We start from the raw sequence: 21,908 nt of genomic DNA on the forward strand, positions 1-21,908 counted from the left end.
AACCGAGCGAGTCAAAGGTTCCGACGTGCGGAGATTCACACGTTTAATAAACACACTTTATCTTCACAGCACTGGATATTAATGTAAACACTGGATATTAATGTAAACACTGGATATTAATGTAAACACTGGATTTTAATGTAAACACTGGATTTTAATGTAGACTAAAAGAGTGCGAGTAAACTATTATTTAATAGTCAGTCAGCGATTATTATTTTTGATTAGTCGACAAGTCAAATTATTATTTCTATTGCATATCGAAACTTTTAAATGCAATACTAACCCAATAAAAGATAAATATTGTGTCTGAATAGTTACATGTTGAGAATTTTGATTAATAAAGTGTATTACTGATGAAAATTATAAACCGTTTATTCTTTTTACAGTCTTATTTCATATATGTTACTTGTTTTTGGAATGACACGGTTTTTTGTACATTTTAGTCTGATTATTTGAAACAAACAAACATGCATTAGAGTAGGCACAATTATTCATTATTAATATGAACAAGTCTGTACAAAAGAGAATGTCATTTTTGGTTAACTGCATTATTGGCACAGAAAAGTTACGTTATGTTATATTATCATTTGTTGGTGTAATCCCTCATTATTATAATTTCTACTCGACAATGGTCAAAATCTACAAATAGGCTACTTATTCTTAGCAGCTTTGCTCACTTCTGCTTATGGAAACCGCCAATAAACTGAAATAAAATCATGAAATCCAGACCACACACGATGCTTTTAATGACAACATTTATTTTCTCCAAAAGTCTGTAATACTGTAACAATCGTACAAAGACTGCATGTCGTTTAGAAACAAAACGTCCCAGAGTTTGATAAAAACAACCAAAAAATGATCCGAGCACGAGCTTGAAAACGCCAGAGATCCTTTATGGAGGCCACGCCCGCTTACACTGTACAAGCTCTGTCTGAAACACACAAGAGGAGTGAAGTACCGGCAGCGATGAGGTCATGTGCAAATCAGGCAAAGATAAAGCTCTTGTATATCAAGTTATTGTCTTAAATTAAGGCAAACAATCTCACATATTCTGAATGAGAATGTCGTGTGCAAAGTCCATCCATAACTTAATGATTGTTTCCGCTAATTTTCAGAACTGCCACCGTTTTGGCAGCAGACGCCGGTTCAAACCCAGCGTTTTCTACATTTTAATAAACATTTTGATCACTAAACTACGTAAACGTCTCTTTGCTCATAAACTACTTCACTTCGGTCGTCACAGATGGTTTGGTTTTTCAGGAAAGTGCATAGTGAAATGATGTGCGGTTAAATGTACAAAAACACGGAGCGTAACGGAGGCCGAGGCGTAACCGAGGGCGACGGGTTCAAACGATGAAAGTTTCCTTCTTCGTTCGATGCAGAGACGACTTGAGGCATATTCATGGTTTCAGGCGCAATGGCGTAAAATATACTCATCATTTTTTGATTTCGTACCAATTTAGAGCGGCTCGTTAAGGCAGGATATTGCTTTGTAAACATCGGGAATTAGCACGTGAATATTTATTCGGCGAACAGGTGCAGTACGAGCGGATACTTCCTGCCGAACGTAATATTCTGACATATTTAAAAGGCCCATGAAGGGTTTTTACCATGTTCTAATTTTGACTTTATACCGTGTATTTATACCTGTCGTACAAATAAATTTTAGTTTAGCACCAATCGAGCAGGTATTTGTGGAGAAAACGCTGAAAAATCTGTAGAAAATGACAGGAAGTGACATCACACCAGGGACAGGAAGTGACATCACACCAGGGACACTCATTCCAGTCAAAGTTTATGCAGAATTTACACAACGAAACAACTTTTTTGACTCTAAACATGAATTCGACAAAATAAAGTCGCTCTCATATATTTTTATTTATTAGTTGAGTTTTGGCCCAGTATTTGCTGGGTAATTTCCTAGTGTGATGTCATCTATTACAAACAGGAAGTGAAATTATAAACCTACAAACTCCTATTTCCTACAACATTTTTATATATTTTTCCCCGCAAAATTCAAATATATTTATCTTAACTGCATCTTTAGGTCAATGAGTCGTCCGACCTGTAGGGGGCGCTCTAATCCTCACATTTATCATGATTCCACAGCTTAAAGGGGGCGTCGCTGTGCTGAACAGATACTTCACTCCTCTGGATCTCTTCAGGCTGATATAAAGTTGTTTTTCCGCGTTTCTCGGACTCGTTTCCCATACGTTTGCGTAGCGTTATTCATCGTTTAAAAAAAAGTAGTGTTCACATGAAAGTGTCGTTTTAAAATGCGAGCGCGAGTCTCAGGGCCGTGTCCGAAACCGCCGTCTCTCGTCGCCAAATGATAATCAACCGGCTGTTACGCTAACGAATCCTGCGACGCGGGAAAAAAAAACGAGGCGGTCGGCTATGAACGCGACGCTCGTTTTTCCGCGGTAACATTTGTGCGCGTTTACCGGGAACGACCGGTAGAAATCGGTTAAAGGCGCCGTACCTGATTTTTTTTTTTACCGTGAAATCTAGGACAATTTAATATTTAATCTTTAAATTTGTTACTCACGCGATTAATTTATAACGCGCTTTTCGCAACTTTTTCCCGCACTTCCTGTTTCACGGACAATTAAAAAGTTCTATAATTAGCAGCGATCCGATTTCCAATACATCTTATTTTATTACAAGAAAAATTAATGGTGTACAGCCACAATAACAGTCTAAATACCGTAGTTAAAAATCGCAACAATTGATTATTCTTGTGGTACTTTTACACCCGGTGGTGGAAAGTAACAAAGTACAAAAGTAAAAAGTACTTAAATAAAATGTGTATGTATCTGTTCTTTACTTTTACAGTGGTTTTACTTTTGCTTCGCTACATTCGAGTGTCTTTATTCTACTTAATACTACATTTTTTAACTTAAGACTAAAAAGTAAAAGTACTTAGGGGTTTTATTTAAAGCATGTCCATAGTTTGGGTTTAACGTCCCAACTTTGAGCAAACAAAAATACGCAAATAAATAAGAAAAGAAAACTGTTTCAGCCGTTTTTCTGGTGACAAATCCGTAATACTTTCGACGCTTTGGTGATTCTCATCTGAAACACTTTTACTTTTCGCTCTAAAAGTACATTTTTTAAAGGGGTACTTCAATTGTGTCACTTAAAGCAGAACCAAGTAACATTTTCACCTTATTGCACGTCTTTGCGAGTCGCCGTGATGGCTAAATATGTATTTTCGGGGCGTTTGAAGTGCCCGTCGGCGCCCCCTGCTGCCTCTGGGCGGAAAACGAGCTCAAGATAACTCTCCTGAGAAACCCTCGCCCTTTTTGTTCATATTTGGCAGTGTTAAATGTTTTTCTCTGTGATTATACCGTCTTATTACAACAAACGAAGCTTTTACGTCTGTTCTCTGAAAGTGTAATTTCAAAAAAGAGCTGCAGGGGGAGCTCTATCGCCAAAGTCGCTTAATTCTGCTTTAAGTCGATTTTTCATGTCATACGTTTACTTTTACTTGAGTACTTTTTGGCTCCTTCATGTGTACTTGTTCCACCACAAACACACGGTTTTCAGACACAGCCCTGGACTTCCTGTGCGGCATTGGATGGATTCTGTACAAAGTCCCGTCGTTGTAGGCGGCAGCGACGGCGGCAGGTCGGCGCCGCCCACTACCTGTGAGCGTGGATGCCGTTGAGGCTGGAGGAAGGTAGGGGGCGCCGGAGCTCCAGCTGGGCCAGCAGACAGAAGTGGTCGGAGGGGATGTGCGGGTGGGGGCAGCCCAGGATGTTATTGTCCAGCAGCCACTGAGAGTCCAGGGGCCCCATGAGCCCCAGCACGGAGAGCAGGGGTCGCGAGATGAAGATGTAGTCGATCACGCCCTGGACAACGAGACGCACAAGTGTTAAGGTCACGTTTAAGGTTCACTTGAAGTCCATACGACGGATTAAACACACATTTCACCAAAACACAATGATATTTCAGATTCCAATCAACATTTTGATCGTTTGTGTAAAGTTTGACCTTTTGTGTAAAGTTTGACGACTTCAAGGTACGTGCGCCTTGAAGTCGTAGGTGTAGTTGGTGAAGGGCATGAGGCTCTCATACCTTGAAGTCGTAGGTGTAGTTGGTGAAGGGCATGAGGCGCACGTACCTTGAAGTCGTAGGTGTAGTTGGTGAAGGGCATGAGGCGCACGTACCTTGAAGTCGTAGGTGTAGTTGGTGAGGGGCATGAGGCTCTCGTACCTTGAAGTCGTAGGTGTAGTTGGTGAAGGGCATGAGGCTCTCATACCTTGAAGTCGTAGGTGTAGTTGGTGAAGGGCATGAGGCGCACGTACCTTGAAGTCGTAGGTGTAGTTGGTGAGGGGCATGAGGCTCTCGTACCTTGAAGTCGTAGGTGTAGTTGGTGAAGGGCATGAGGCTCTCGTACCTTGAAGTCGTAGGTGTAGTTGGTGAAGGGCATGAGGCTCTCATACCTTGAAGTCGTAGGTGTAGTTGGTGAAGGGCATGAGGCGCACGTACCTTGAAGTCGTAGGTGTAGTTGGTGAGGGGCATGAGGCTCTCGTACCTTGAAGTCGTAGGTGTAGTTGGTGAAGGGCATGAGGCTCACGTACCTTGAAGTCGTAGGTGTAGTCGGTGAAGGGCATGAGGCTCACGTACCTTGAAGTCATAGGTGTAGTTGGTGAGGGGCATGAGGCGCACGTACCTTGAAGTCGTAGGTGTAGTTGGTGAGGGGCATGAGGCTCTCGTACCTTGAAGTCGTAGGTGTAGTTGGTGAAGGGCATGAGGCTCTCGTACCTTGAAGTCGTAGGTGTAGTTCGTGAAGGGCATGAGGCTCTCGTACCTTGAAGTCATAGGTGTAGTTGGTGAAGGGCATGAGGCTCTCATACCTTGAAGTCGTAGGTGTAGTTGGTGAAGGGCATGAGGCTCTCGTACCTTGAAGTCGTAGGTGTAGTTGGTGAAGGGCATGAGGCTCTCGTACCTTGAAGTCGTAGGTGTAGTTGGTGAAGGGCATGAGGCTCACGTACCTTGAAGTCGTAGGTGTAGTTGGTGAAGGGCATGAGGCTCTCGTAGGCGCTCTTGAGCTGGAAGCCGTGGGTGACGCTGCCGTCGCCGCTCGCCGCGTTGCAGCTGAAGTTGGACAGGCACTCCTCGTAGCGCAGCTCCTTGAAGTCCTTGTGGTTATCGGCGACTCCTCCGCTGCTCAGGTACTCCACCACACCTGCCGCCGGCAACGAGAAAGAGGCTTAGCTTTTGAACAGCTCGTACAAAAGTTACTCCCTTACTCAATACTATATATACACAATCCTTTTAACATTGAGGGGTACAAAAGTAAAGCTTAGATATCTTCATTCACGGGAGGTCACACATGCCACTGCCTCTCGCTGTTAGATAGTCATGAAAAACAGCACATCAAAGTGAAAAGTAAACGGGTTGATACTTGAAGAAGACAGAAGTTCTGGGCTTTGTCGCTGACACTTAAGAGCAGAGACAAACAAACTTTTGTGGACATTTACACGGACAGTTTCAGCTTCTACGCCGGTTTGTGAAAATGTGCTACTCATGTGTCTGAGGTGAAGTGACACACTCGCTGCTACTGCCATCTGGAGGACAAATGCTGCATGCTCACTGTGGGCGGAGCCAGCAAAAAGTCTCAAAACAAAGGATTCTTTCTTTTCTGTCACATCCACAAATGTGTGACTGTGGTCAGGAGGGACCAGTGGACCTACAGAGGTCACTCCAGACTGAGGCTGAGCTGTTCGTTTCAGGTCGTTAGCAGCTAATGCTAGTGGCTATGCTAATGAATGTTAGTCTACTGCAGACAGTTTTAACGGCCTCATTTCCAACTGTCTGGGTGTTACATTTAAGGATCAGACACAAAGTTCGTGCTCTTGAAAGCTTTGAGGGCGTGTCTGGTGCAGAGGGCGTGTCCGGTGCAGAAGGTGGTGTTTGTTTTCTTCAAGTATAAACCCTTTGACTTTTCACTTTTAAGCTCTGTTTTTCATGGCTAACAGCGGCGCGGCGTCTTCAACATGGCGGCGACTGACACCCTTGAATACTACAGGAACATCTAAACGTATTTCGCGTGTGCCACCTCGGCCTTACCCGAGTCCGGCAGTGAGTTGAGGTCGGCGCAGAGCACGATGGGGATGGCGGAGGGGTCGGGGGCGGCGGCGGGGTCGGAGGCCACAGAGGCGCGCTCCCGGATGCTCTTCAGCTCAGACAGAAACATCATGGTCTGGATGAGCTTGACGTCGGAGAACTCGGGGTCCCAGTGCATGTGGGCGTTGGCCACGAGGATCAGCTGCCGCTCGGTGGACGGCTTCAGGCCTGGAAACAACACCACACAATTATGAGAACCATATTTACCACTGAAATCACGCCGTGGCCTTTCTCCAAACTTTGAATTGTTGTTTTTGCTTGAATAAACCGAGTAAATACAAAGGACTGGAGAATAATGGAATAACGATTATTTCCAAATATTAAAATATATTCTTGCTGGCATTCGCAAACGTGTAGGTTGCGTTCGTCACAACATTCCCTAATACATATAGTTTAAAACTGAGCTGAGACAAGTCAGAATTTGCAAGCGTCTCTGAGACATCCTGCGTTTAAAAGACTCTTCAATTTGGAGAGCATTTCTAAAAATCGGTGCATGTTTGTATCGGTGTGTGTTTGGTTAAAGGAATAATAGAGGATTTTTTGCCGAGTTGAGAACTCAAGCGACTGTTAGTCCCTTTTGCATGTGCACACTCAGCCCCACCCTCCTGTTCGTTCCGAGAGGCCGCCTCCCATCAAACCTCATGCGTGAGCACCAACAGCTCCGCCTCTACTCGTGCGTTTGTTTGTTAGCACGACGGATCGCATCATCTCTCATCTTTGCAGATTTCCGTCTCGTCTGAGCTTGAACTCAGTCTTTCTCTGTGTCATGTTTGTACTGTAACTGAAGGAACTCACTAAACACACACCGGCAAATCAACCACACATGTGTAACCAGGGAAACGTGCTGCAATGGGGACGAGGCTGCAGGTGTGCAGCAGCACGCAGGGAATGATTGACATGTGGGAGAACTACTCGGCTGTCCACGCACCAGGATATGAGACTAAGGTTGGCCGCAAAAAACTCTATTATTTCCTTTAAGGTTCAGGTTGATAATGAGGTTAAGGTTGAGGTTCAGGTTAAGGTTGAGGTTAAAGTTGATGATGAGGTTAAGGTTGAGGTTGAGGTTAAAGTTGATGATGAGGTTAAGGTTGAGGTTGAGGTTAAGGTTGAGGTTAAGGTTGATGATGAGGTTTAGGTTAAGGTTGATGATGAGGTTAGGGTTGAGGTACACTTCTCTGTGAAATGCGTGTCCTGCAGAGATAAGGAGCCTGCACCTGAAGAGAAGACGTCCTGCTTGACCTCCAACACCACAGCGACCCCAATGTTGTCTTTGGTCATGACCCGGTTCAGCATGATCTCGGACCCCTCGGAGTTCGCCATGGCAACCTGGTTAAACTCCACCGTGTGTTTCTGCACCAGAGTGAACCTGGACGACAGAGAAGAGAAGGATTTACATCTTATAGGGCTTCGTTTTTCTCACTCTTTTTTTAACGGTACAGCATAAAACACATACTTTGAAGACGTACAGTAGGTGGCGGTAAATACACAAACAACAACAACAAAAATTGTATAATAATAATAATATACACGCTATAACTGACACGTTATAAGGCCCCACATTGATACATTGTTGGCTGATAAATGTACGACTACACGATGCCTCCTCTACACTCACTTGTCGGTCTTGAAGAACACCGCACAGCCGTCCACATGTTTGCGCTCCTGCTCCGACACCAGTTTGGCCCGAGACTTGGGGCAGAAATAGCCGTCGTAGCCGCGCTCCTTCAGAGTCTCCAGGAAGAAGGTGTAGTACTGCTCCGTCTCCACCTCCTGGACAGAGGCAGTCATTACAATACAAACCGAGATCAACTATGACCAGAGGACACACAAGATGGAGACATAATAGTGTTGACACGCTGTAAACATCTTTAGGAAACGTATTGTGCATTAGTTCTATTGTTATCAGCCTTTAAACATGATCTCGATGACCTTTAATTTGGCATCTCTTTAGAACAAAATATAGATATATATACATTAATAACATTTGGATCTCTACTGTTTCCCCCCTGTGACTGACTGAGTTTTGGTGCCATCTACAGGCTGCAAAGGGAATTACACACAGTTTAATATCAATATTTCAGCGCATTTCAAGCTGGCCTCTCACTTCCTGGTCTCAGAACGCAGTTGTCCTGATCGTGATTAGACGGGTGAAGGTCAGTTATGGAGGAGATTCAGAACGGAGTGTTTCTAATGCTCGGAGGGGAGAGAACTTTATCAAACTGTGAATGAAGCTAAATGTGCTCCAGCCGAGTTTGTGAAGAGGAACACAGTGAGAACACAGTGAGAACTCTTTAGTATGTGTTCTTTAGTGACTCTAAGAGCAGACGTTCTAACGTCATAAACTCCACTTACACTTTTCCGTTTGGCAGCGCAGATGAGACTCGTGCTTCCTCAGTTACGGTACATTCTGTTCAGTTTGTTCAGGATTATAAAGTGTGTTGACTGAGGCCAATGTCTCTGGATAGTACGGCGTTAAGACATTTGTACAGTGCATATGCTGTTAGTACTTTAGTATACGAGGCCTGTCACCATAACACAAGTGATAAAATGCTACAGAAAATACAATACAAACAATAAGAGTAACCACTGTGTGCCATTGAGGGCAGGGACAGTTCTGAACACGATGACCCTGTGTGTGTGTGCATGTGTGTAGGTGTGTGTGTGTGCATGTGTGTGCGTGCGTGTGTGTGTGTGTGTAGGTGTGTGTGTGTGTGCATGTGTGTAGGTGTATAGGTGTGTGGTTGTGTGTGTGTGTGTGTGTGTGTGTGTGTGTGCGTGTGTACGTGTGTGCGTGCATGCATGTAGGTGTGTGGTTGTGTGTGTGTGCGTGTAGGTGTGTGGTTGTGTGCGTGTGGTTGTGTGCGTGTGGTTGTGTGCGTGTGGTTGTGTGCGTGTGGTTGTGTGCGTGTGTGTGCGTGTGCGTGTGTGTGTGTGTGCGCCACCTGCAGGCTGATGATGTCGGCGTCGCAGTGGGTGATCTCCTCCATGATGCCCTTCTTCCTGTACTCCCAGCTCAGGGCCCAGGACGGGCAGTAGCCGTAGAGCTGGCGCGTGGCGTACTTGTCGCACAGGACGTTGTAGCACATGACGGAGAACACGGCTGAAGGAACAACAGTCCAGCATCAGAGCCCGGGTCGCCGTCGGCAACCATTAATTTACCCATTGACAAGTCAAATGATCATGTTTAATCCTCACTTATACTTCAGAGCAGCAGCTGAATCATGCGATCTTATGTATTTAATGCAAACAGCAATATGAGGTACAGCCATGAAACGTCCTCTCAAACGAGCTTTTGCAACTGAGTCCGTAAATGTGTGGCGGTTTAAATATTGTTGATTGCTAAAAAAAAAATATATATATATATATATATATATATATATATATAAATATACAGTTTATATGATGTTTGCTTGCTCTGCTTCATGGATCATCTAATGCGGTGAATTTAATTTATTGAAGCGCTCCGTCTAAAGGTCTTTGACAGGAAATCATGTTCATGTTTGAAAAAAAGCACAAGTCACTTCCTCACTATTATTAAGCTTTAAAACTCAAACTGCGGCTAAAGTCAAACTCTGATATGTGCTGCCTTATTATCCTGGATGAGGGACTGTGGAGGTAAATGAACTTTGTAGCTGTAATCGGGCATATTAACATTTGTTCAAGGCTATTTATTAATTAATAAAAACATAAAAATAAAATAAATATTAATATAAATACATAAAAAATAAAATAATAGAATGTAAACAAAAATAAATAAAATAAATAAAATAAATAAAATAAATAAAATAAATAAAATAAATAAAATAAATAAAAATAAATAAAAGAAATAAAAGAAATAAAATAAATAAAAGAAATAAAAGAAAAGAAAAATGAATAAAATGAAATAGATGAAATAAAAAACACAATAAATAAATAAAATAGATAAAATAAATAAATAAATAATTAAAATAAATAAATAAGTAGATAAAACAAATAAAAAATATAACATTATTAAAATTAAATTAATAATAATAATAATTATAATAATAAATACATAAACAAATAAATAGCTGGATATTGCTTCCATCATTTGACAGTTTCTCATTACATTTTCAGGTGTACCTTGAGTATAGTTTGTACCTGTGGAGTTGATTTGGTCGCGGTCCCTCAGAGTGACCCAGGGCCTCTGTGGGAGCTGCTCGGGGTGAACTGTGACACAAAGGACGAGCTTGTGAGCCGTGACCCGAACAAAAGGGCGTGTCTGCGTTTACGGTAAAAGCTGGTTAAATATGGATGGAGCGCCACACGTCACCTGAGCTCACCTGCCAGGTTGTCCAGCATGTAGTTGAGCAGCTTCCTGGTCCCGTCCGACTCCTGGTACAGGTTTAAAATGTCCTGGGACAGAGGGTTTCCTGGTGTAAAACAGAAAAAGCTGAAGCATGTATATTTGAATATTAAGAAAAATGAAAAAAATTTTGTTAAAATTATTTTTCTTCTGATTTTTCAATTAGTTGTTTCGACGAAAAAAGGCTGTGAATATCAGATTTTTTTTTATCATTACACTATTTATTATTATCATTTTATTTATTATTATTATTATTTTTGCAATTTATTGTGTTTTTTTCACTTTACTCACATGTGAATAATCAAAAGAAATGACAAGAAAAAAAAGTGAATCATATGTAACAGAAATATAATAATAATTTAAAAAAACATACATTTATTTTGAGCCGGGTTATACATCTACGTCTTTTGTTTAGCAGAATGAGATTTTTGCCAATTTTGAGCGAGATGAAGCAAAAGATGGAGTATATTTACAGTAAAAAATGTTTTTTTCATTAAAAACACGCAAAAATATAAATATCCATATTTTTTTTCACCCAGTAAATGTAAATTATGTTTGCAGAAAAACAGAATTTTAAAAAAGGTGCGACTTAAGGACATTTTGATTAAACTTCAAGACAAAACATTGAAATAAACATTTTAGTGTTTAGATAGTTTTTCCTGCGTCACTTTGATGTAATCTTTGCTTTGTCAGAAACCAATTAGTTGGTTTCAAATGCTTTCAAATGCTTTCAGTCCAAATAAAATGTTTCAAAATGCAGATTCAATCATAGCAAAATGGACAACAATTAAAGAATAGAGTCAGTACAGTTCAGTTTGTTATAAATGGAGTAGGAAGAAGAAGAGTGAATCCTCTTTTCATCTGACACGTTTAATTAAATCCAGAGGTTGTAAATATTAAAAGAGTAATAATAAAATGGATCAAAGTGTAAAATATCACACAATAAACTCAGAGAACTGTATAATACAATAATATAAAACAAGAATACGGAGCTCAGTTCTTTGTTAAGTCGCCGGGACCCTTTCGTAGCAATTTACATTTATTTATAATTGAATTCCGCGTCCTTTGCCTAAATACATTGTTTTATTTGCAGCAGCTAAAAAAGCAGAGGAAACGACATAAACTAATCCACTTAAGGCTCTTAATTATTGATTTAGACATAAAAGATTGGCTCAATTTAGGAGCAAATCGCAAGTTTAATTCTGCAATGTTGGTGGAGCCTTTTATATTTTACAGCGCTCTTCGAAAAGATCTGGAGCTCGGGGAAAGTTTAGTTGAATGGCAAATAATTCTCCTCTAAATGTTTTAATTCAGATTCAGTCGTCTCTTAATCTCACCTTTGAGTCCGAGAGTCTGAAGCTGGAAAAGCCTCCCGAGTTCATAAGGCAGGACTCGTAAAAGATTGTTGTTTAAAAGCAATTCCCTGCAAAAACAGAGCACAAAATATCCTCGGTTTGTCAAATTCACGGTTCTAATTTGGATAAACCTGACTTTCCGTGTGCCCAGGAGCGAGGACAACACGTGTTTAGGTCAAAGAAGTTGTGCAAAACCACTGGCTGTGTACCTAATTTTCCATGTTTTGAAACGTGAACCGTTTTGCATGCTAGTGTTTGTTAGCATGCTAATGTTTGTTAGCTTTACTCGGGATGACAAAACTCGCTCTGGGCTCTGAAACTCATGAAAAGTGCTCCTTAAATCAATCATCAAATCAATCATCGCGGCGAATACAGTATTTTCCGGAGTATAAGTCGCACCAGCCAAAAAATGCATAATAGAGAAGAAAAAAACATATAAGTCGCACTGGAGTGTGAAATGCGGTTGCAAGTGTGAAAATAAAAACTAATATCACATATAAGTCGCTCCCGAGTATAAGTATATAAGTATAAATATAAGTATAAGTCGCACCCCGGCAAAAACTATGAAAAAAGGTGCAACTTATAGTCCGGAAAATACGGTATTTAGGATGTTCAGAACGCATTGGGAAAGTGAGCGACACATGTGGAGCTGTGAAGAGTTTAAAATGAACTAGTTATGCAATAAAAAAAAAATCAGGTGCAGCGCCTTTAACTGATGTAAAATGACGAAATATTGTGTAATTATTGGAGGTAAAGTAAGAACATGGACAAGTTTGTAGAGAGAAAAAAATGCTTTAAAAACATTCAAACAATCTATTTTCGACAGCGGCGGGGCTCTGCGTACAGTACTTTTACCTTTGTACTCGGATCTATTTTTGAGCGCGGCGGGGCTCTGCGTACACTACTTTTACTTTTGTACTCGGATCTATTTTTGAGCGCGGCGGGGCTCTGCGTACACTACTTTTACCTGAGAGACACCATGTTGCCCATCTCGGCGGGCAGGCTGCGCAGCTTGTTGGACGACAGGTTCAGGTAGACGAGGTGTGGCAGGCGGGCGATGTCGGGCGGCAGGCGGCTCAGGTTGTTGTCCTGGACGTGGAGCGCCGTGAGGTGGGTGAAGGTCCAGAGGGAGCTGCTCAGGCTGCGCACGCGACCTGCGACGCGGGCACAGACACGTCACACGGGCACAGACACGTTACGCGGGCACAGACACGTCACGCGGGCACAGACACGTCACGCGGGCACAGACACGTCACGCGGGCACAGACACGTCACGCGGGCACAGACACGTCACACGGGCGACGCGGGCACAGACACGTCACGCGGGCACAGACACGTCACGCGGGCACAGACACGTCACGCGGGCAGACACGTCACGCGGGCACAGAGATGTCACACGGGCACAGACACGTCACACGGGCACAGAGACGTCACACGGGCGACGCGGGCACAGACACGTCACGCGGGCACAGACACGTCACACGGGCACAGACACGTCACACGGGCACAGACACGTCACACGGGCACAGACACGTCACACGGGCACAGACACGTCACACGGGCGACGCGGGCACAGACACGTCACGCGGGCACAGACACGTCACGCGGGCACAGACACGTCACGCGGGCACAGACACGTCACGCGGGCACAGAGATGTCACACGGGCACAGACACGTCACACGGGCACAGAGACGTCACACGGGCGACGCGGGCACAGACACGTCACGCGGGCACAGACACGTCACACGGGCACAGACACGTCACACGGGCACAGACACGTCACACGGGCACAGACACGTCACACGGGCACAGACACGTCACACACACTAAAACCACTAGAACGCCATGTACACGAGCGTTCTACTGTGTGTGATCTTTATGGGTTAGGGTTAGGGGTTATTTAAAAGGTTCTTTTGTCAGACCAGAGTTTGTTTGTTTGTTTGTTTGTCACGTTCCACTGCTCGCTCTTCTTCAGGGTCATGTGATGTTTCCAGGGCGTGTCTCGTCAGGTGACTTAAGCGGGTTCAGGTGTCAGTTACTTCCAGTCCGAGGCGAGTGTCCTACCGCAGTAGGCAGGACACTCGCCTTAATTTTTCTTATTTGTATTTTTTTTATTTTTCCAATTTTTAAAAAAACAATGAGCAAATAAATACATGAATAAAACAATATCATTATTTTGTTTATTTGTTTGGGGATTTATTTTATCTTTTTTAATTATTCATGTATTTACTTTAAGGGAGGTTTTATTCATATAACAATGGTATAGTTTGCATGTGTTGTACATTTGAAACGTAAAGTCCATATAAAGTTTCTCCTGTTTCTTTTCATTCTGAATTAGTTTGGTGGGAGGGCATCTGTGGTAAATATTCAACATAGCTTTTATTTCGGTTAAGTTGTAGTTTAGGAAGAAATTTAGAAAAATAATACTTCTACAGGAAGTAGAGCTGAATCCCTCTGTGATGTCATCAATGTGCGACGTGCCGTTGAGAACACAGTTTACACTTTTCTGACAGTTTAAACCGTCATTTGACAACATAAGGCGTCGATTCAAAAGTAAAACAGGGCCATTTTTTACCTTCTAAAATCATCACGGTGCATTATGGGTAAATTCACCGGTTCAAGGCACTAATGTATCCTCGGTAAATTAGCCACATGCTAACCAACTGAAGGACAAGTGCCTCTGGAGGACGTGAACACGCCCGGATCAGACCAAGGCAGGGCAACACCGCCACTTACAGTCCTACCTCTTCAGGACAGTCTCTCAGGTGTGCGAGAGTGAAACGTCCCCCTCGTCCTGGTTTATAGTGTGGTGGGCGTGTTTCCATATTTCTATTTCGTCCTCAATCCAGCGACGAGGGGTTTGAAGCAGTTCAAACTTTCAGGTAAGAAAAACAAACTCTGGTCCAGAAAAAAAACCTTCTAAAGTGTACTTGACTCAAAGTACAGAGAATACATGAAAAAACCCTCAGTTGCCAGTAGTTTTACATAAAATCTTATATAATTTTAGATCCACATAGACCTGAACATTATTTTTCTAATAATGAATATATGTATTTTTTTGGCTTTTGCAAGTATAAAAAATAAACAAAATAGAAGAAGCAGTGAAGTACACACACTCAGTCTTCACTTCAGAATGAACCCAGCAGATGTCACTAATCCAGTACTTATTACAAGGAAGTCACCTGACCCTTGACCCCAGTGCTCAAGTGCTCGAGTCTATTGTTCTTCCCCTGGTTTCTTATTCCTATTCTTCATGTTCAGACTCCACGCCCCCGGGGGCAGAACAATAGACTCCAGCATTACATGGAATGAACATTCCATTCCATGGCTCGGGCCAAACAAGAATAAAGTTGTTGTTGTTTTATGGCGGTTGGCATCCGAGTGTTGCATTACCGCCAGACTTTATTCCTTAGACTGTTGTTGCTGTTGTTATTGTTTTATGGCGGTTGGCATCCAAGTGTTGCATTACCGCCAGACTTTATTCCCCAGACTTTGTCGTAGTCCTAAAAGTTGTTCTTCCAGTGCTTTGACCTCCAGTGCTGTCGTTGTTGTTGTTGTTGTTTTATGGCGGTTGGCATCCGAGCGTTGCATTACCGCCAGACTTTATTGTTGTTGTTGTTGTTGTTGTTTTATGGCGGTTGGCATCCAAGTGTTGCATTACCGCCAGACTGTATTCCTCAGACTTTGTCGTAGTTGTTGTTGTTGTTGTTGTTTTATGGCGGTTGGCATCCGAGTGTTGCATTACCGCCAGACTTTGTTGTTGTTGTTGTTGTTGTTGTTTTATGGCGGTTGGCATCCAAGTGTTGCATTACCGCCAGACTTTATTCCTCAGACTTTGTCGTAGTCCTCAGACTCTGTCGTAGTCCGTAAAAGTACTCCTTCCATTGCTTTGGTGTTACAAAGCCCATGAGGTCATGATATGTCTTTGTGACTAGAATAGTTGTTGTTGTTTCAGACAACAACCGGCTTTATTCCAGGGAGACTCTTCTTCATCTTCCTCTCCTTCTTTGACGTTCGGTGCTTCCACCGTACAGCTTTATTCTTTAGGCTTCATTCTATAGGCTTTAATATTTCCACTGATGTCGCTGCTTGGTAGCCGTGCGTCTACGAGACTGGACGAGGACAGGAGACCACCCCCACCCCCATCTCGTCACTCTGATCACTCTGACTCCCCAAAAGCAGACCCCCATCACTCCGACTCCCATTTAGCGCCTTTAGCCTGTTTTCTATATCTGCCCAATCAAGCTCCTTTGTTCCAAGGAATCTCCCTGCAGCTTTAGCAATGATCCTGATCCTTTCAGTTCTGCTTTGAGTCTGAGCAGCACAGTAGTCCTCAGACTCTGTCGTAGTCCGTAAAAGTACTCCTTCCATTGCTTTGGTGTTACAAAGCCCATGAGGTCATGATACGTCTTTGTGACTAGAATAGTAGTTGTTGTTTCAGAGACCAACCGGCTTTATTCCAGGGAGACTCTTCTTCATCTTCCTCTCCTTCTTTGACGTTCGGTGCTTCCACCGTACAGCTTTATTCTTTAGGCTTCATTCTATAGGCTTTAATATGTCCACTGATGTCGCCGCTTGGTAGCCGTGCGTCTACGAGACTGGGCGAGGACAGGAGACCACCCCCACCCCCATCTCGTCACTCTGATCACTCTGACTCCCCACAAGCAGACCCCCATCACTCCGACTCCCATTTAGCGCCTTTAGCCTGTTTTCTATATCTGCCCAATCAAGCTCCTTTGTTCCAAGGAATCTCCCTGCAGCTTTAGCAATGATCCTGATCCTTTCAGTTCTGCTTTGAGTCTGAGCAGCACAGTTTACAACATCCACCATAAAGAGTACAAAATCCTCTCTATCCACAACCAGGGTATTCTCATTAATTCTGGAACCTGCACACTTGGGACCTCCACTCTTGAAACCTTCACACTTCTTGGGAGCCACGCTGGCCTTTCTCATTTCGCCCTGGCTGGGAGCAGCGCTGGCTCCCCTCTCTGTATTTACTCTAAACTCGTTACTTGAAACTTTCTTGACTGCATCTGCATAGGATATACCTTGAGAAACCTTTATTTTCTGCACCTCAGCAGCTCTTTTGCTAAACCTGCATCCCCCGAAGGCAGAGCTATGTTCTTCCCCACAGTTACAGCACTTCAGTTTTGCACCCACGTCACACTTCCCATACTCGTGGTCTCCTGCACATTTACCACATCTTTGCTTCCCTCTACAGACCGCTGCAATATGCCCAAAGCGCTGGCACTTAAAGCAACGCAGGGGCGGCGGAACATATGGCCTTTACTACACACATGTACACCTCCATCCTCCGAGGATGTGGAGGAAGAAGATGTTCTAACGAGCTTTGAACTCATGGGCTTTGAAACCCCAAAGTAATGGAAGAAGAACGTCTAAAGAAGTCTGGTGGCAATGTAACACAAAACAAAGTCTAAGGAGTCTGAGGACTACGACAAAGTCTGAGGAATAAAGTCTGGCGGTAATGCAACGCTCGGATGTCAACCGCCATAAAACAACAACAACAACAACAACAACAACAACAAAGTCTAAGGAATAAAGTCTGGCGGTAATGCAACACTCGGATGTCAACCGCCATAAAACAACAACAACAACAACAACACAACAACAACACAACAGTGGTCTCCTGTCCTCGTCCAGTCTCGTAGACGCACGGCTACCAAGCAGCGACATCAGTGGACATATTAAAGCCTATAGAATGAAGCCTAAAGAATAAAGCTGTACGGTGGAAGCACCGAACGTCAAAGAAGGAGAGGAAGATGAAGAAGAGTCTCCCTAAAGCCTGTTGTTGTTGTTGTTGTTGTTGTTGTTGTTTTATGGTGGTTGGCATCCAATTGTTGCATTACCGCCAGACTTTGTTCCTCAGACTTTTCGTAGTGTTACAATACCGTCAGACTTTCTCTGAAACAACAACAACTATTCTAGTCACAAAGACATATCATGACCTCATGGGCTTTGTAACACCAAAGCAATGGAAGGAGTACTTTTACGGACTACGACAGTCTGAGGACTACGAAAAGTCTAAGGAATAAAGTCTGGCGGTAATGCAACAATTGGATGCCAACCGCCATTAAACAACAACAACAACAACAACATGTAGTTTAGTTTTGTAAAGAAGTGTAATGTGCAAAATTTGTGGAAAAGGTACTGCATTTGTGTGAAAGTACTGCATGTGTGTAACACGTGTGTCAGAGTACTACATGAGTTGTTGAAAATTTCCAATCAATTCATTCATTCCGCACGGCCACCTTCCCGCCCGGCCATGTTTTCTGCTGCGTTTTGCGTCATACCAACGATGCTCAGTAATTCACAGTTGATGATTGCGTAGTTTTGCGACTCAACTTGTTGTTTGTCCTGCTGAACGCAGACCTGAGCAGGGAGAAAGGGGAAGAGAGCCTCGGTGACCCGGCTGCACCCCCTCCTCCCTGTAGCGTGAGCGTTAGCATTAGCAATTTACTTTTGCAAATATTGAAAAATATTCTGGTATGTAAAAGTAAAGTATGTAAAAAGGCATGTGTAAAGCAACAGCAGCAATAAGACGGTGAAAACGATCGTAAAGAGATAAAACTTGTGTTAAGGAGTTGAAACGTGTCAAAGCTCCTACAATCCTAAAATACAACATATAGTGTCTACTTTATGACATCATAAGGAGACGCTCAATGAAGAGGATTAAATCTTGAGTACAAACCTGAGATCTCAAGCTCCGCCCACTGGGACTTCTTCCCGCTGGCCACCTCGTCGGCCGCCATGATGGAGTAGCACCTGCGCGGGTCGGGGGGCTCATATTTTTCCTTTGGCATTACTGGTATTCTGAAAGAAAAAACAATCAAAATTCACTCATAATACCTTCAGTCCCGACACCCGACGAGCCGCTGAGGTCTGCAGTTTAGCGGAGCGACGCGAAGATCCCCCACAATGCATTTCACTCCGGCTTTTAGATAGGATTTGAAAACACCCCGTCCAAGTAATTGTGTCCGGGGGTTCGGGGGCCGACTGGGCGAAAAAAACGAGTAGCTTCGGCATTCTTCGGACCACGGCTCGGCAGCCAATCAGAGCCAAGCACACAAATTGCCTTAACCAATCAGAGCGCAGCATGCACATTTTCACTTGTAAACAGTAAACTGTGATGGCGGATTATTGTCAAACGCTTCCCGGCCCGATTTAATGATAATATTCCCTTTTTTTATAAGATTTATTAATAAAATGCCTGTCCAAATTACGGGAAGACGGGCCTCTAGCTAAAAGCCTGCACAAAATAAAGTCGCTTTTATTTAGTGTCTAAGTGTCCGTACGACGGGTTAAACACACATTTCTCTAAAACGCACTGAACACAATTATATTTCAGATTTGACTCAACATTTTGCCCGTTTGTCCCAGTTTGATCCGTTTGTGTAAAGTTTATAATTGTACTTCCTGGTTGGACGTGAGCACAGATAAGACACAGAGGTGATTCCATAGCTGTTACCATAGCAACCAGACTGTAAACAAGAGCCAGACTCCACATAAATGACACAACAGTTCTGACCTGACACACAATAAGACCATAAAACACCTTTATTTAGTCCAAACATGGTTTAAACTTAAAAGTGTGTCGGTGGAGTGTAAATCGGCCCCGTCCCAACACTCGCTCCCCAAACGTGACCGAAGTGTGCGTTTTCTGAAAAGTGTGTAAGCGCACAAGAAGCACAAGGAGCAGGAGGTAAACATGAGTTAGTCACACTTCAGTTCAGAGCGTTTTGAATGCACGAAAGAAAAACAGCCGCAAGTCTTGTAAAAAAAACATACGTAAGTCGCATTTTTGGGGGAAATGTATTTGATCAAATCCAAGAACAGACATTTCCCCTTGAAATGTAGTTTAAAATAATAACAGAGAGAACATGGTGAATAGGTGTACGTATGCTAACGCTAACACCTTCAGCTACATGACGTATGCTAACGCTAACACCTTCAGCTACATGACGTATGCTAACGCTAACACCTTCAGCTACATGACGTATGCTAACGCTAAGACCTTCAGCTACATGACGTATGCTAACGTTAACACCTTCAGCTACATGACGTATGCTAACGCTAACACCTTCATCTACATGACGTATGTTAACGCTAACACCTTCAGCTACATGACGTATGCTAACGCTAACACCTTCATCTACATGACGTATGTTAACGCTAACACCTTCAGCTACATGACGTATGCTAACGCTAACACCTTCAGCTACATGACGTATGCTAACGCTAACACCTTCAGCTACATGACGTATGCTAACGCTAACACCTTCAGCTACATGAGGCACAGACAGAACTGTGGTAAGTGTCTGGTATGTTAACGTAACATATGAACAGTTATTCAGATAACTATAGCATAAAGAACATGCTAACAAGTTTAGCAAAGCATCAGTTTTACCCCAAATCACTAAATCCACTGAATTCTTCTTCCTCTGTGTCACTTCTAAACAACTCCACAAACTCCAGAGGAAGAGGAAGTGCAGATTCTTCTTCTGCGTCGCTTAGAGCCTAGAGCGCCCTCTTGTGGTTGTCAGTGTGAAAATAACAAATAATGTCACATATAAGTCGCATGGCCAAAACTATGAAAAAATATGATAATCGCAAAGCCACAGCTCAGTTTAGAGACGTTACTTTCCATAGTTTCCCGTTAGCTCTCGCAGCTAAGTTGCTAAGGCAGTAGCACATTGCTGTCTGCACAGGCGCCACAGCCTGTGCCACAGCCTGACTGCGCCTGTGCCACAGCCTGTGCCACAGCCCGACTGCATATGTGCCACAGCCCGACTGCGCATGTGCCACAGCCCGACTGCGCATGTGCCACAGCCCGACTGCGCATGTGCCACAGCCTGACTGCACATGTGCCACAGCCTGTGCCACAGCCTGACTGCGCCTGTGACACAGCCTGTGCCACCACATGTGCCACAGCCTGACTGCACATGTGCCACAGCCTGTGCCACAGCCTGACTGCACATGTGACACAGCCTGTGCCACCACATGTGCCACAGCCTGACTGCACATGTGCCACAGCCTGTGCCACAGCCTGACTGCACATGTGAAACAGCCTGTGCCACCACATGTGACACAGCCTGACTGCGCATGCGCCTCCGCCTGCACATGCTGGAGCAGCTGAGAGTCCAAACATAGCGCCGGGTCCAGGACTGACATTTACGCCGCGCGCTCGGATCCAAAAGATCAAGCTCCGCAACGGACTATTTTTAACTTCTGCGCCTGTGGGACCGTGAGAGGAGCAGAGCTGCGGACAGACGCGGCAGAACAGCGGCAGAACAGCGGGTGAACAGCGGGTGAACAGCGGGTGAACAGCGGGTGAACAGCGGGTGAACAGCGGGTGAACAGCGGGTCGGTTCAAGTCAGGCGCCGCGCTGTGAACACTCGGCGCAGCGGCGTCGGGACGCGCTGTGCCGGGGTCCGAACAGAGCGGGTCCCCGGTGAAACAGGACCGGGGACGAGCGCAGACACAGGCCGCAGAGGGCTGTCTTCGCTCCGGGCAGAGGCTTACCGTCATTCGGCGGCGGCAGAGCGCGGTTCACGGGGGGCAGAGTGGCGACATGCAGCCCGAGTCCGGTGCGCTCTGACAGACTCCAAACAGGAAGAACAACAAACGCACTTCCGCTCGTGCGTGAGCGACTCTGCGTGCGCGTGACCGACACCAAAACTTTTTCACCTTCAGCTTCAAAATGACGTCACTGTATTTTATCAACTCAATAAACACAATACAATTTAAAACGATAATCACGTTATTTAAAGTAACTTTAACTTTCTAAAAACATATTTTTCACTTCAGACACAAAATATGTGTTGTATATTTTAATATTGGACATATTTGAACTCAAATAGTAATTTTGATGACCATATTCTACATTAAATACATTTACACAAGATAAATAAATATGTTTGTGACCGGTGGTAAAGTTAGCCTTACAGACCACTATAGCACATAAGTTAATTATTTACTTTACTTAGTACTTAATTATTTACATTTTAGCTCGACAAATATTCTCTTCATATTATGTTGGGATTCAAACAGTGTACATGTTTTATTACCATATAA

The 21,908-nt window shown here is 43.8% G+C and overlaps 1 protein-coding gene across 1 annotated transcript; it reads right to left on the reverse strand.

Annotated features, from left to right (window-relative positions):
- Positions 1-738: 738 nt before the first annotated feature.
- Positions 739-21,483, reverse strand: cnot6l (CCR4-NOT transcription complex, subunit 6-like). Its single transcript, XM_072433064.1, has 12 exons — positions 21,357-21,483; positions 18,525-18,646; positions 12,782-12,968; positions 11,797-11,882; positions 10,437-10,526; positions 10,255-10,323; positions 9,078-9,235; positions 7,751-7,905; positions 7,350-7,501; positions 6,079-6,303; positions 5,001-5,194; positions 739-3,854 (listed from the first exon to the last, which is right to left on the reverse strand). The coding sequence occupies exons 2-12, from the start codon at positions 18,634-18,636 to the stop codon at positions 3,645-3,647; spliced, it is 1,638 nt and encodes a 545-aa protein (XP_072289165.1). The 5' UTR covers positions 18,637-18,646; positions 21,357-21,483; the 3' UTR covers positions 739-3,644.
- Positions 21,484-21,908: the final 425 nt, after the last annotated feature.

This window comes from Eucyclogobius newberryi, unplaced genomic scaffold, assembly GCF_026437365.1.
Source record: "Eucyclogobius newberryi isolate DKJ021-1_F unplaced genomic scaffold, fEucNew1.0.hap1 SCAF_6, whole genome shotgun sequence".
NCBI lineage: Eukaryota > Metazoa > Chordata > Actinopteri > Gobiiformes > Gobiidae > Eucyclogobius > Eucyclogobius newberryi.